General features: G+C 36.4%; 1 protein-coding gene across 1 annotated transcript in view; it reads right to left on the bottom strand.

Annotated features, from left to right (window-relative positions):
• Positions 1-8,237: 8,237 nt before the first annotated feature.
• The window catches only part of LOC149075127 (oxysterol-binding protein-related protein 2), a 70,603-nt gene continuing 63,779 nt past the window's right edge, over positions 8,238-15,061 (bottom strand). The window contains exons 10-12 of the mRNA XM_089245702.1: positions 13,761-13,884; positions 9,544-9,634; positions 8,238-8,458 (exon numbers count right to left, since the gene is read on the bottom strand). Coding sequence (XP_089101828.1) covers positions 8,356-8,458; positions 9,544-9,634; positions 13,761-13,884 — 318 coding nt within the window. The 3' untranslated portion in view covers positions 8,238-8,355. The remainder of the gene's footprint in view (positions 8,459-9,543; positions 9,635-13,760; positions 13,885-15,061) is intronic.

Raw genomic sequence — 15,061 nt, 5'->3', positions numbered from 1 at the left:
GAAACAACCTGCACAAACACAATAAATAATTATATGGAAAAGAAAGGGTTTAGGAAATGAGCAGTAGAACCTCTTTGATTGACCAGGGTACAAAAATTTGAAACCTCACCAAGAGTTTAAGGGAACCAAGTATCAAATTATATTGCACAGGTAATGCAAGATTGGGTGAAGAATAGTACTGCAATCAACGCTCGTTTTTAAACTTCTGTTAAACACATCTGTTGAAAGATGTGAAAAACTGGTTCGTTCAACCAAAAATTTGGAAGAAATTCAAAGAAACTGTTCGGGACTAACCATAAAAATATGTTGATTTTTGATTGGAAGTTTGTAAAATTAAGCATAGGCTGTATTTGGCAATTGGAGGGTATTATTACAGTAGTTATAATTTTTATTATTAAAATCGGTTTTGCATGAATAGCAGTGTTTGAACGATGAGAAAAGAATGAGAAGAGCCTAAATAATTAGAAATCAATGATTAGCTGTAATGACCTTTATGATGATCAGAAAATTACCAACGAATAAGGTAAATACAAGGAAAATACAAACACTTAATGCACAGGCAAGGAGACCCATAACAACTGGATTAAATGAGCATGCCTTTTTGCGTGATATATTTTATTCTATGGATGTCTGAAGACGACACCCATAGCGTGTCAGAATACATTAGGAGTTTTTATTTTCCTTTTGTATTTGCCTTATTCATTGGTAATTTACTGAGTATTATTAAGCAAAGTTTATCTACCCAATTTATATAGCTTTACTTGCATCCTAGGGCTCAACAAATTGAGAAAAATATTGGTGCAGCAAAATTTCATTGAAGCATTTCGTTTCGACAAAACTGGTTCAAAATAGTGTATCCTTTGACTTGTCCAGGACTAAAAGACACTTTTCATGCTACTACTGAACCATACATGCACCTCATCCATATTCCTCTGCGAAACCTCTAACGAGTTGGTACATGTTGGAATGTGCATGTATGTGTAATAAACCTTCCGTGAAGTTCGTTTCTGTGTAGAGCTGCCATCAATTTTTCTAACCTTGCATGAAGTGTAATGATTGAGTAATCACTTTTTCATGCTAGTAGACATTCTGACATATAATTTCTGAAAATTTTCTGTCCTCAGTAAAGATTTTGGGGGGCGCCAATGCCAACTTTTTAGTTGTTGTGACAATCTGACATATGGCATTTGTCAAGCCCTGCATGAATGCATATTTCATTCTTATTTTGTGATGACCATTATGTTGCAACTAATTTTTATTCCTGAACGTTTAACCTGTGGTTTTCAGTTATTCTTTAGTGAGTTCCTCTTTTCCAGAATTACCCTGTATAAGTTAATGAAGGTTCCACTATATAGGCAAACAGTGTATGTTCATTCGAAGATAGCATTAATTGATCGTGTTGCTGGTCCGTATCCTACTGTTCTTCAACAAACCTGCTGTATAAGATGTGAGCATTCAAAATAAACTAAAACTTTGAAAAACCTATTTTTTATTAATAATCTTGCTACAAAAACCGAATGAAAGTATAAAGTGAAACTTTTTCCATTGCAGTCTTTAACAATAAAATTTATACAGTGGCATGTACAGATTTTGTGTATATAAATAATATATGACTGGTATGTGCCAATAACTCAGGTAAAAAGTACATAAAATATAGCACGCTTTCATAAAAACAACGCAATACATGAAAAACTCTGTTTTTTTCTCTCCTAAGTACATAATACTTTTCCTAATTTTACTATCTATATAACCATCAACATCTTATTTATTATCAGTGAAAATATTACACATCACAGCAGGGTTTGTCTCAACAAGCAACTATTACATATATATGTATATATACTATATATATAATACAATAAATATATATTCTTATTAAACTGTAAGCAAACAGTGATACTTGAAAGCATTCATTTCGAGGCAGAGTTATCAAACAAAACCTGGTGCTGGCAACTTCATGTGAAGGGCACTTTTTAATGAATGTTTTATGCTTATGTGTTATGAAATAACATGTGCATGAAAATATTATATTTTGACTTAAATAACGACACACATTCATTTTGGTATACTGCCCCGTTAGCATCATTTACGTTGCAAGAGGTGTTTAATTTTTTATGGGGGTGAATTTGGTGCTGTAAATACCTTGTTAGTTTGTCGAATCTTTATTCACGCTTGTACTAAGGGAAGTGAGCATATCAGAATTGAGTGTATTATTGAAATACTTAGTGAACATTGCATTTTAGATGCATAAAACTATCCATTGAACAACTTGGTAGCCTATTCTGTATACTAAATTCTGTTCAACTTAGCCAAGGCCAGACTTCGTCATTTTGCAACCCTGTACTGCATACAATACAGTATACCCTGCACCACAAGTGTTGTGACAGAGCTGTAAGGTAGAGGCCCCAGGGATTAACTTTTCATTTTATTTTTGCTCTGATATCAACTTGGAACTCTGAAAATCAGCTTGCGGAAAATGCATTTAAATTCTTAGCTTGACCCTTGTTCCAGAAAGTTTTAGTGCATGGAGAGGGGGACCTCATGTTAATGATAGGATGTGCAAAAAAAAAAAGTACATAACATCTAACGTATCAGAAAAGATTCTGAATTGGGGTGGCTAGCACTCAAGCGGTTTTAAGCTATGGCTCTGCAAAACAGTAAAATTCAAAATGTAATGTGTAACAAATTTTAGCTATGGCCCTTAATATTTTTTGGCCTGGTGCAATTGCATCCTTTGCGTCTGACGAAGTCTGGCCTCAAACTTAGAATGGCGTCACTTAAGTGACACTGAAATGCTCTATTGCTAAAAATTTATTCGAAGACTAGCATTCTATTATTTTGTCTATTTAAATTTGTTACTTTTTCAATATACTAGCAGATTAACAATAACTTACAACTAAATTGCATTCATGGTGTCATTCATGCTTCTTTTGGAATGCGTTCAAAGAAATTATCAGCATTATATACCCAGGGAATCGTCATATCCGAAATGTCAATTGTTTCATTACAAAATGTATTTTAAATAGAGAGATTCATGTTTTTATTTAAAAAAAGAAGTTGTTTTTTGGACCCAGTGAAATTATTGAATTTGATAATTATTCGGTTCAACATGATGTGGAATAAGTTTTTTCTATAATGCAGTGGAAATATAGCTAAAGCTGTCTCAAAAAAGTGTAGATCTTGTTTAAAAAAATACTCATACTGAGCGTATTTATTTACTTCAGAGAGTTTTTGATGAAGATAGATATGAAATTAGAAGAGGTGAGAGATTATACATGATATTACCTTTTTCGACTCTCCTTTGTAAGCCATTTGATTGAATTACTTGCCAATTAGAAATTGAAATATGCAGTTCTGCCCTTTACCAGTTTAATAGAAACTTCATCAGAGTATAATGACTCATTTGTTTGAAATAACGTTGCATTTATGATCAAGTAGCAAGGATTCATATGTTTTAATTTGTGGAAAAAAAAATTTTCAAAAATTTCAAAACAATTCTTAGCATATATTGTGTGTATTGTAACCCATTATTTAACATTGTCCCTTTTTTTTGGGACGCTTATTTTTTATTTATTTCTATCTAAGCAGTGGAACTTTTAGTTTTGATTGCTGTCTCTAAGTTTTGAACTGTTTGCTATAAAAGTTACAAACTCAATAAAAGTGATTGTAACAATTTTAATTAATAATAACTAATTAATTAATTAATAATTTAATCAAATTTGAAAAAAGCTTTTTGTTTCACATTTCATTCATGCTATCGTATTAATGTATTGTAATCAATGGTTTTTTTTTTTTTTTTGAAAAAGTGAAATAATAGAGTTTTGGCATATGATGGGTTAAGAAAAATTTTGAGTTTATACATACATTAAAGATAAAATATGATAAATTGGTAATTATGTATAATCGTCTATTGTTTGGTGAAATCACTAATCATCTCAGTCAGCTTGATAAATTCTGCATTTATCACTTTTACTGGCGATTATAACAAATTCCCAAATGAAGTTGGTGTTTGATAAATATGGAAGAACTCATATAGAAATATCACTTTAGCTCAACTATTTATCACTTTTGCATATTCTGGAGTTTGCACACTGCACACATATTTAGCCTTAAAAATTGAATTAAAATTAGTATGTAGTTTATGTAATATGTTATGTATAAGTTATGTAATTTATGTTTACATTGGATGAGCGCAGGTGTCGAGGAATATGATCGAAGTGTTCAAAATTTTCAATGGGATCGATAGGATGGACCATGAACTTTTAGTACACCGCCAATCGACTGCTTTTACAAGGGGACACCAGTATCGATTGGTGAGGGACAATGCAAGGCTATGGTGTCGCAGGGAATTTTTCTCTAATAGGGTTGTTAATAAATGGAATAGCTTACCCCCGGAGGTAGTAAATTGTAACACAATTGACACGTTTAAAAAGAAATACGATAACATATTGGGGTAAATCGAGAAGCTCTATCCATACTTAGAATAAGACAACCATAAGTATTCTTTATGGGCATTGTATATTATTTTATCATGTGTATATATTGTTTATAATTTTTGTTAATTGCATTTTTAATTGGATTGCTGTATTTTAGAAATGTATGACATCCATATTTCTTATGGGCATCTTTTTCTCAGCCACCTCATTGGGTATTTTGCTTGTTGTGGCGTTGTATTAGTAGAAAGATGAAAACAAAATGTGGGTTTTCACACTTATCAACATGTGCAAACATAACCAGAATTCCCGATTAAATTCATCATCCTCGAATTTATGCATAACGTCTGGTAAATTCAAGTGGTTCATCAATGATTCATCATATTAACTAATGTAAGCTATACATAAACATTGGTAAATGTGATAAATTAGCAATATGTGTAATCAAAATTCATCAAACTTACCAAAATGGTCTGCTATTATGCATAATCACCAGATTCATCGTTTTTACCATAACATAAATGAATGATATAAACTAAAATGATCGTCATTTTGTAGTGATTCCTGAATTATGAGGCTGGACTAGTGACTAGTTGGCCTCACCAAGCTCTTTTATTATGGCCCATCATTCTGCTAATGGATATTTTGGTCATATTGTTAAATGTTTGGGTAGCCAGATGGGCTGAGAATGCAGGGTATCTCATAAATTCATAAATATTTTAAAAATTCTTAAAAATTGAAGGAACTAGAAAATTTGAATGTAGTTTGCAAAAAAAGTTTTTCTTACGAAAAGGGATTTTTATTTATTTATTTTTTTGTACAGAGAGAAAAAAATTGTTCAAATTTTCAAAACGATAGAGGGCACTGCACGAAAGCAGAAAGCAGATCACATAATTGTGGACATCAGCCTCTCTTCAATCTCTTGCGTCCAAAACATTCGCAAAGCTTCAGCCGATGATTTGTAACTGAGATAAAACAACTTCACCAAGAGTGCTTTATCTTTATCCACCAATGTCAATAGCACAATGAAAACCTTATGTAAGTTTCAGTAACAGGAAAATTCAGAAATGAGCTGTTAATAATACACCCTGCATTTTATAGAATTGATTTGCATAATTGCAGTGCTTTGCTTTCGTGCAGTTCCCTCTATCGACAAAAATTTGAACTTTTTCTGTAGCAAAAAAAAAAAAATAATAATAACTTTGTAAAAAATAAATTTTTTGCAAATACTGCATTTAAATATACCATTTCCTTCAATTTCTATGGATTTTTAACTACTTACAAATTTATGGGACACATTTAGTATACCTTAGGGACCGTTCAAGTATTGCGTCAGCAAATTTTTAGCCATTTTTGACCCCCTCCCTTGTCAGCAAAAGTCACCAAAACTCTGACCCCTTCCCCCCTTGTCAGCAAAATTTCGTCAGCACTGCCCCTACATCCTAACGCATGTGGGTGGGATTAGAAACGTACGCGGGAGGGGTATAGGGGGCTCATGCGCTTCCCCCCTCCCAGACGAAAAAAAATTAATTTTTTAATGCAAATTTTTTTTAAATTAAAATTTTGAAAGAAAATACCTTTATATGTTATTATAATCAATTTCTATTCATTTCAATGCTATTTGAAGGGTAAGAACTCAAAATTTCTCTTTGAGAAATTCATTGCGACCCACCCTTTAAGCCATATATGGTAAACCCTTGACCCACAGACCAAATGTGACCCTGAAGGTTATCTGATGTGGCTTGCCCCCCTCAAACCTAATTTTGTAAAAATGAACTAAGCGGCGCATTTACAATTCGCTTAAATGATCCTTGGCACAATTCCAGAGCATTTAAGCACCCCAGACACATTTCCAAAGCACTAAAGTGGCTCTGTAGGCGACTTATCAATAGGGAGAATGTTAGTTCAGGTGCCCAATAACTATCGAAAGGTTTTTTCCGTACCGAATAAGATGTCATTAAGAATATTTCATATCTTCATAAAGAGTGGTTGATGACGTAAGCATCATCCAAACCCCCTTGTCATCAAAAGTCAGCAAATCGGAAACTCCCATCAATGCTGACGTAATACTTGAATGACCCCTTACATATAGAAATTTGTTGGATGAAATTGAAGTTATTAGATAAGGAATTAGGTTCCCGAAACTCAATTCATGGAATGGAAAATAATTTTAAGAATTTCCTGGAAAGTCACATTTTCTCATTTTCAGGATTTTTTCCATTTTTATTTTTTGGTTTATGACCTTATAAAATTTGCGAATTGAACAAGAAAATAGTTTTTGTGGGCATGATGTGGAGATATTAATTGTGCTGTTATTACACTGAGTTAGCTCCAGGGTTGACAGGTTTTGACGCATGACAGTTTTTGACAATATCTCATTTTAGACAATATATATATATACTTATGTATTTTCTGTTGTAAATATACAATTTGAATAGAACGCAGCATAAAAGCGGAAGGAAAAACTGTGGAATGGTTTAATATTCTTCAAGATGATTTTGACCTTCCAAAATTTCTTCAACAGCTTCTATATGTGAAAAGATATAAACATCTGCTGCTCTTTTTTCATAACAGTTGAGTGTTTAAAACCATATATATGTAATATTGATTTCTGTTATTAAATTATCTAGATAATCACTGATACTTAAGACAATAACCTTATTGTGCATAACAATAGAATATATCTAGCAATCAACATACTGAATTGTAGGACTAAAATGCCCTTTAGTTTGGCAGTGCTGATTGTATATGATGCTCAAGAAACTCTTATAACTTACTTATTCCAAGTGCAAAAGTAAGAATGACTAAGTTTAACTACATGATATGATATAGATATTTACTAGAATTTATAGTGGTTTTCTCTTCGGTTTTCAATGGACTCTTTGCATGTCGAAAAATTCAAAATTGCAAATTATAACTAATATTTTATTTTAATTATTGCAATAAATTAATGTTTGAAAATAAAATGTAACAAAATGTAACGTCTCATCATGTTATATATATATTAAGTTCAAAACATTATCCAAATACATTCATATGGATGTTTGGCAGTTTTTGATGGTTTAAACCAGTTTTTGATGCCTGTCATGCCAAAAACCCAACCCTGATTAGCTCTACTTTTATGTTTTGATGGACTTCTGTATAAAGCTGTCATTCTTGTAAAGGGAATTATGCGAAAAAAGATAGGAATATCTTAATTAGAATTGAAAACCACTCATTCCTTACTTTTGATATTATAAAGGATAATTTTGCCTTATTATCACAGGGACAGTGCATTCGGCCTCGGACGGAAGGAATGGTGTGGTTCCATTCACTCTGTTTCAGAATTTATAAGAAACTGAAACTTATTTTGATTTTTATGAACTTAGTTTGCCTACTAATAATCGCAAGTAAAAACTGCATCATTATCTACGGTGACACGCAGAAAAGAATGCCTTTTAAATTATGCCAGTTGTTTGTAGAGATTCAAATTTTAAAAAAAATGTTATTACCAGGTCATTTTTGCATTCAAACACACAAAACACACACACATTGAGGCGATATCGTGCCTGCTGGTTTTTTTGCAGGCAGAAAATTGTTAGCACCTATCTTAATATAATATGTATAGTATTTCTGAACGCCTAAATAAGCGACATGCTCGTGAGAGGACAAAGCATATTATTATCCATCCACATTTTCTAGGCGTTTTTTATATGGTAACGATTTTTTTTTCTTCTAAAACAGCACATACGGCTAAATTTGCGATGCTCTAAACACCATTTAATTTGGATTTACTTTCTGTGGATGTCACACGTGCGATTTTTTTTTTTTTTTTTTTTTTTGCAATGCTTAGTTTAGCATTTTTTTACCAGCGTTTATTTTTTTTCCCCGCTTGAAGCAATGGGATTCACTCCTCCTCCTGTTGTTTTGCCGTGGTCTTTTTTCAGAATATATCCGGACAATCGGAGAAATCTCGATCCCAGTATTTGTTGTTGAAGATCCAGACTTCGTTCTTGACGTGTTCCAGCTTCACGAGTTCGAACCACCTAGAATATCGAGAAATAATATCAATCATCAATGGAAATTTACTATTGTTTTCTGGATCCACTCTTACGGCTGGATGCACGACTGGTGTGTTTGTGTAGGGCTTCGCGCTCGTGGTAATAGTACTATTACTTAACCGGACATTCACCTCGTACACATTCCTCTACGGAATTTCAAAGAACATAGTGCATGCTAGTTTTCGATTGCACAAGTCGACACCGTCATAAATTTGTAAAAAATCCTGAAATTCTCAGGTTTTTAACTAATCCAGTGCTAGTTTCCGATTCTACAATCGCCGCTGACTCGCAGAATCGTAAACCAGCAGCCTGCACCATGTTCGTACATAGTACAGAGTGGGTCCTATGTAGATAAATCTGGAATTGAGGCCTTTGGTTAGTCAGTGAATATGTGTGTGTATTGTTAAAATTTTGGGGCCCTTAAAATTAATAGGAGCCTGGGCAAATGCCTCACTTGCCCATGTGGAAAATCGAACCCTGCCCCTTTTTATTTATTTATCTATTTTTCACGCCGGGCCTACGTTAATGTAAATAATAGATACACATATCCCTTCGTAATCAGTTTCGAGGTTCCCGAAGCCATTCGATTGCATATGAATTGGCTTTGGTACGACGAAACGAATCATTTCCTTTCCTTGAAACTTTTCTGCTCTGGGGCATCCCTTTTGATTGTTATTTATTTTTCCTATTCGCTTCGAGAGTGTCGTCGCGTCTTTTATCATTTATTCATGACTGGAGTGTCCCCTTTCCTATTGCTCCGTATTTATTTATTTATGCCTCCTGTCCCGATTTCTCATGCAATGTAATGCAGTGTAATATATTACGTGTATCGGTTGAACGAGTCGGTAAACATATCGTGTTCCGACATATGATTAACGTGGATGTAATGTCGTCAAAAGAGCCGGTTTTTTTCCCCCTGGTCGGGAAAAAGGTATGGAAATGATTCCCGATTCGGTGTTTATAGATATCATCAACGGACGTTGGGATCGCGGAGCATTACTTGGAAAGAAGCTGTTTTTGATGATTCTTATGTCATGCAACAGAAAAGGGTTGACTTATCTGGCGCTGACCTCGGGTTCCACGTGTCTTTCTTCTTCTTCATTTGCTTCCTGGTGTCTCGTTGTTTTTCTTCGAGTCGAGTCTTTTCCTGAGCTGCTCCTTCTGCCAAACGGAACACATTCAAAATTCACCTTTTATTTTCCTCCAAGTATTATTAAGATATTATTAATAATAATATAATTCAGGTTTTTTTAAGAGCATATTCGAGTAAACATCTTGAGATCTGTAAATATGCTTAACTAATGGCTAAATGGATCGTGGGCCTTGATTGTGTTTGAATCATTTTCGCCTGCATTGGAAAACTCTGGTACAAGGTTTCTTCAAGGATACTTCAAAAAGTATTCGACCCTAATTTTTCGTTCGTGAAACCAATGAAACTGAGGAGGAAGCGTTTGGTGCAAGTACTGTATATAGGCAATCCTAATGCGCATGCCTGAAATTTTTCCTGCCTGCAGAAGCTGCCTGTTTCCGGTAGACCGCCGATGATTGAGGAAGAGTAAGTGAGTGCCGTCGCATTTTCGTTTATGAACAACGCAAGTGCGTCAATCGCGATAGAGCTGCTAATTCCTGCGCAGAACCTCCCTCTTGGTAGTACTCCATGGTGATGGATGGGCCGTGTGGTGCGTACTCGGGATGAACCATGCTACTGGAGTCATAGAAGACGGTCATCAGGACCCCTGAAGACCAAATCGTCAGTCGAAATAGAATGAATGGGGCTAATGCTCGCCATGTCTGCAAGTTCTCTGATCGTGATTCGATGATCCCGCATCTCCTAAGTTCTCACTTGGTCAATAACGATCTCATTTCTGGATGTTGAGGGCTTACCAGAACGTTCTTCACTCTCCATTGATGTGCGGCCATCTTTGAAACGTTTGTACCACTCCTTTATCGGTCTGGTGCCCATTTTTTCATCTCCGAAAGTTCGTTGAATCTTGCGGATTGTTTCCAATCGGGAATAACCAAGCTTCACGCAAAATTTAATGCAGTCGCATTAAAGTTCTCCCCCGCCATTTCGTCAAAAAAAAAAAAAAAAAAAAATTGCGACAACACTCACTTAGTCTTCCTCATTCATCGATGGTCTGCCGGTGACTAACAGCTTTTGCAGGCAGGAAAAAATACAATCATGCGCACTAAGATTGCCTACACACGTGCACCAAACCACGTCTCCCCCAGCTTCATTGGTTCATGCACGAGAAATTATATAGTCGGATACTTTTTAAATAAACCTCATATAAACTATATAGTAGACTCTCAACGATCCGGCCTAATGTAGCGAAAGGGCAGGCCGGATAACAAAAAACCGGAATCGACCGGAATTCTATAAATGTATCCCACCCACACAATTAACATCCCTCCCCTCCTTTTTTACCACAAAACCCGCTTTCATTCATATTTTCTGACATCTTAGTATCGGTCAATACTTTTAAATGTTTATTATGTTTATTATTTAAAACTCAGAGGCGGATTTAACGGCGGGCGCGCCCGCGACCCCGACTTCTGAAGGGCCCTGAAAAACCCAACTTTACACTTTTTTCTAATTTAAGGGGCCCAATATTTTCTTTTGCGCCCGGGACCTCAACCGGCTTTAATACGCCACTGATTATACTGCTGCGCTTTTTAAAAATTCATCACAGAAAAACGAAGTCCAAGAATAAAATGAATCACTTATTTCAGGCCACCCTCAAGTGCAGAGTTTCCAAGTTTTGAGATATTTGAGAAAATCTAACGGCACTAACTAATTTCTGCGCTAAACAAATACAGTAGAACTTGATTAATTCGAATTCCTCTTGAGTTTCTATCTAATTTAATGGTAAAATTTCTTGTGTTTAGTTTGAGTTTTTTCGGCTAATTCCAGGTTGGAAGGAAAAAATCACGACCTTTTTTTTGATATGAGCAAATTTTTGGAAAAATTCTGCGAGAAGCCAGACTTTGCCTTTATCAACCAAGTTTTTGAACAACAAATATTTAAAGACGAATTAAAAGTTTGAAAATTCTGGTTTTTTTTTACTCTTTCTTTGTTTATTTGACGCGCATTATAACATTGTTCAGCTGAAGCATATCGAGAATAATTACCACTTGATACCGATTATGTTGTTGAACCTATGGATCAAGGTGTACCATTCAAAATCTGAATCTTTCATCGTCATTTAAAGTATGAAGGGTATTGGAAAGTACAGATTGTAATTGGTGAAAGAATCAACTGAGGAACTCATTCTCATAAGGGAACATTTCCACTTTTTTCCGAAATGTACTTTTTAATGATGTACGGATCTTTGGGATAAGAGAGATGATGCAAACGGGATTATTCAAACGGGAAAATTTTTGGTAAAAATTGCAATGAAACCTGGTCGTTTCTATCAAAAGAGAACAAACATATCCACCTTTTTCATACAATTCATTATTTTTTATCTCTCGATAACGGACACTCCATGGGACCGAAAATTTTGTCCGTTAACGAGGAGTGTCCATTAATGGATAGTAAGATACCTTGAGTCCCGTCGATTTAATTCAAAACTGTGACAGTCAATGGAGGCGTAACAGGAGTGCCCGTTATGGAAGGGCACTAAGGGTACCTTCCTGGGTTAGGTAAAACCTTCTGGAATCGACTTACCGAATACGGCCAGGCTCTGCCGTTTGCGCAATTTAAGGCATATTGCCCCGGAGGGCGTGGCCTTGTCAGGAAAATTTTATTCATTCCCTCAATTTACAGATAGCATAAATATATACAGATAAGATACATAAAATCAAAAACATTTGCAAAATGATATGAACCATTGTGACATGTGCAGACGAGTCGACTAATAAAAAAGAATTACGATAGGGTACTAAATATTTAGGGGGAGGTTGAGAAGGGTACCATTAAGGAACCCTTTGACAGTAATCAATTACGCAGAACTTGTGCTAGCTAGAATCAGAGCCCTCAGCAAGAAGGAGCTGTCGTTTTTCTCTCAGTCTGACCCTATCGTCTAGGCCAGGAGTTTTCAACCTTTTTCCCAGACGCGAGCACAGCCTGTACCCATCATCAAAAGAAGAGACACCCTTAAGGCAAGTTTAAAAGACGATTGCATGAAATGACGATGATTTTCAATTCTTGAATGCAATCCCTCCAAGGTGTTTAATTGCAACGTTGATCGAGTGCTCGCGAGCACGAAATCGATCCCGAGCATCGAGCACTCTGGGTACTTCAGAGAGCACTGTGCTGCTCGCGAGCAACGGGTTGAAGATGCCTCGTCTAGGCTCCACTGGAGTGGTGCTGAGGCCCCTCCTCGTCTAGATCCGGTTCGATCATCTTTGCTTTTTCTCCGGGTTATTTTCCAGAAATTTCACCAGTCTTATAAGAAGTCATTCAAGTATTACGTTAGCATAGAGGGGGTTTCGGATTTGCTGACTTTTGATGACAAGGGGGGAGGTGGGTTTGAAGGTTGCTTACGTCATCAACCACCCTTTTTCAAGATATGAAATATTCTAAGCTGCTGACGAAATTTTGCTGACAAGGGGGGAAAGGGGGCAAAAATGGCTAAAAATCTGCTTACGTAATACTTGCATGGCCTCTAAGTTTCGTGATGGAGTCCGGTAGCTTTAGGATGTTCAGCATCCGTTCCTTCTCTAGAGCTTCTGATGGGGCTCGGTAGCGAAATTCCTTTGTATGCTGGCTAGAAGTGGCCAGGGCCGCAACTAGATGTTTGGTCACCCGGGGAAAAGTGCGCATTTTGGCGCCCCCTTGTAATGTTGAAGGAGAGGTTTGAGAATAAAATTTGCGCCCCCTCTGGTTCAGCGCCCGGTGGCACGAGACCCGCCTGCTCCCCCCTCCCCCTGGTTGCGGCCTAGAACTGGCGTAATTTAGCTTGGTTCCGATCTCTCCACAGCTGCAACTGTTGCTGGGGATTGATTTAGACCCTGGAATCAACAAGTGTCGTCAGAATTTCCAATTTTTCGTACTTAACTATCACAAATGTTAATCAAAACGGAACGTTTCCAAAATTCAAATGTGGATAACTCTCTTGAAATGTTGATCAAGAAACATAGCATTTAAATATTCTTCTACTATTCCTACATATGCTAACCCTATTTTCTACTTTTGTTTTTTACTTCTTTAAATTTGGCGAAAGTGGAAATGTTTTCTTTTGAAAATGAGCTCCTCGATTTACGTTGAAGGACTTTTCCACAAGATACGATATTGTGGAAAACTATCGTTTCAAATGGGAAACAAACGCCTTCGAAAACTTACCGGTGTCTCCTTCCTCGAGCTTACGGATATCAGGTCGGAAACGGCAGTCCGTTTTCGGAAGGTTCGTGATCCCTCCCGGTAGGACTTCATTCAGCGCCAGGGCGAATGTCGTGAAGTTGTAGAACTGAAAAGAAAGCGAAGGAACATATCAAAATTGACATGTTTTCTATTTCACCATTGTAGTGGATTAAATTATACGTAAGAATCTTTTACCGATCAGGGACGAGATATCTCGTCCAAGCGCAAATGGAAGATATCCAGCTCTCCGTGTTTTTTTTACCTCTTTTCTCATCACTGCGAAGTTTCATTGTAACACTTCCGAATGAACCGAAGTTGGTTTTTTACTCCCCGTTTTTTCTGTACTTTTGTTAGTGATCTTTTCCCCAAACATATAATATATTTATACTATATACATGTAAGAATGAAAGAGAATACATAGGGTGAGGGTGAAAGATAAATCTACGATATACTCTTATCTATTTTACTGTTTTTCCCCTTTTATATTTATTTTTTTATTCCTTTTCTCCTATTTTTTCTTTCTCTTTTCCTCTTCCTTTTTTTCCAATGTGCGGTTAAGTTAGAGAACAGGGTTACCAGATTTATCGCCGAAAATTGCAATAGAGATCATCCAAATTTCTTTGCCAAAAGCCTGTACGTGAAGGGGTTAATGCGGGCAGATTTATAGTTTTACCGCCAGTGGGCTACACGAAATTTGCCGCTATTCTCTCATTTTAGTCTGATTTTCTTGATCACTCTTTCCTCAAATTCGCCACCCCGGGCCGCTTTGCCCACGCCCCTGTAAATATTGCTCTGTCTTTGAGTCACTCTCTATTGGTCACCCCCCATGCTTATACACCGTCACTATTTTCGTCCCTCACTCTTTTTATCATTCCCGTGATTGGACACTGTTTTCGTCACTCACCGGTTTGCATTGTTTTCGTCCCTCGCATGTTTTTTTTTTTGCCCACTAACTCGGTACCCTTGCTTTCTAAATCATTCTTTTGGTCACTCACATGCTTGCAAATGCTTTAGATCATTCCTTTTGTCGCTCACTGATGTGTGGATCCTATTTCCTTAGATCACTCACGTGCTAGCACACTGTTTTGGTCGCTTACATGCTTTCAAATGTTTTATATTGATCTTTTGGTCACCCACAGACCTGTCCCTCGCTCTCTAGGTCACTCGTTTGCTCAATCACATTGTTTGCAAACTGTCTAGGTGACTCGCTGGCCACACACACTCTAGGCAGAGACGGATATATTGTTTTAACGTCTGTGGGCTGTACAACGTTTGCCGCCATT

This window comes from Pholcus phalangioides, unplaced genomic scaffold (assembly GCF_987345545.1).
Source record: "Pholcus phalangioides strain wild (caught in Gottingen) unplaced genomic scaffold, Ppha-v1.0 ptg000016l_1, whole genome shotgun sequence".
NCBI classification, from domain to species: Eukaryota; Metazoa; Arthropoda; class Arachnida; order Araneae; family Pholcidae; genus Pholcus; species Pholcus phalangioides.
The sequence above is the reverse complement of the archived record's forward strand: the minus strand, read 5'-3'. Positions and strand labels throughout refer to the sequence as shown.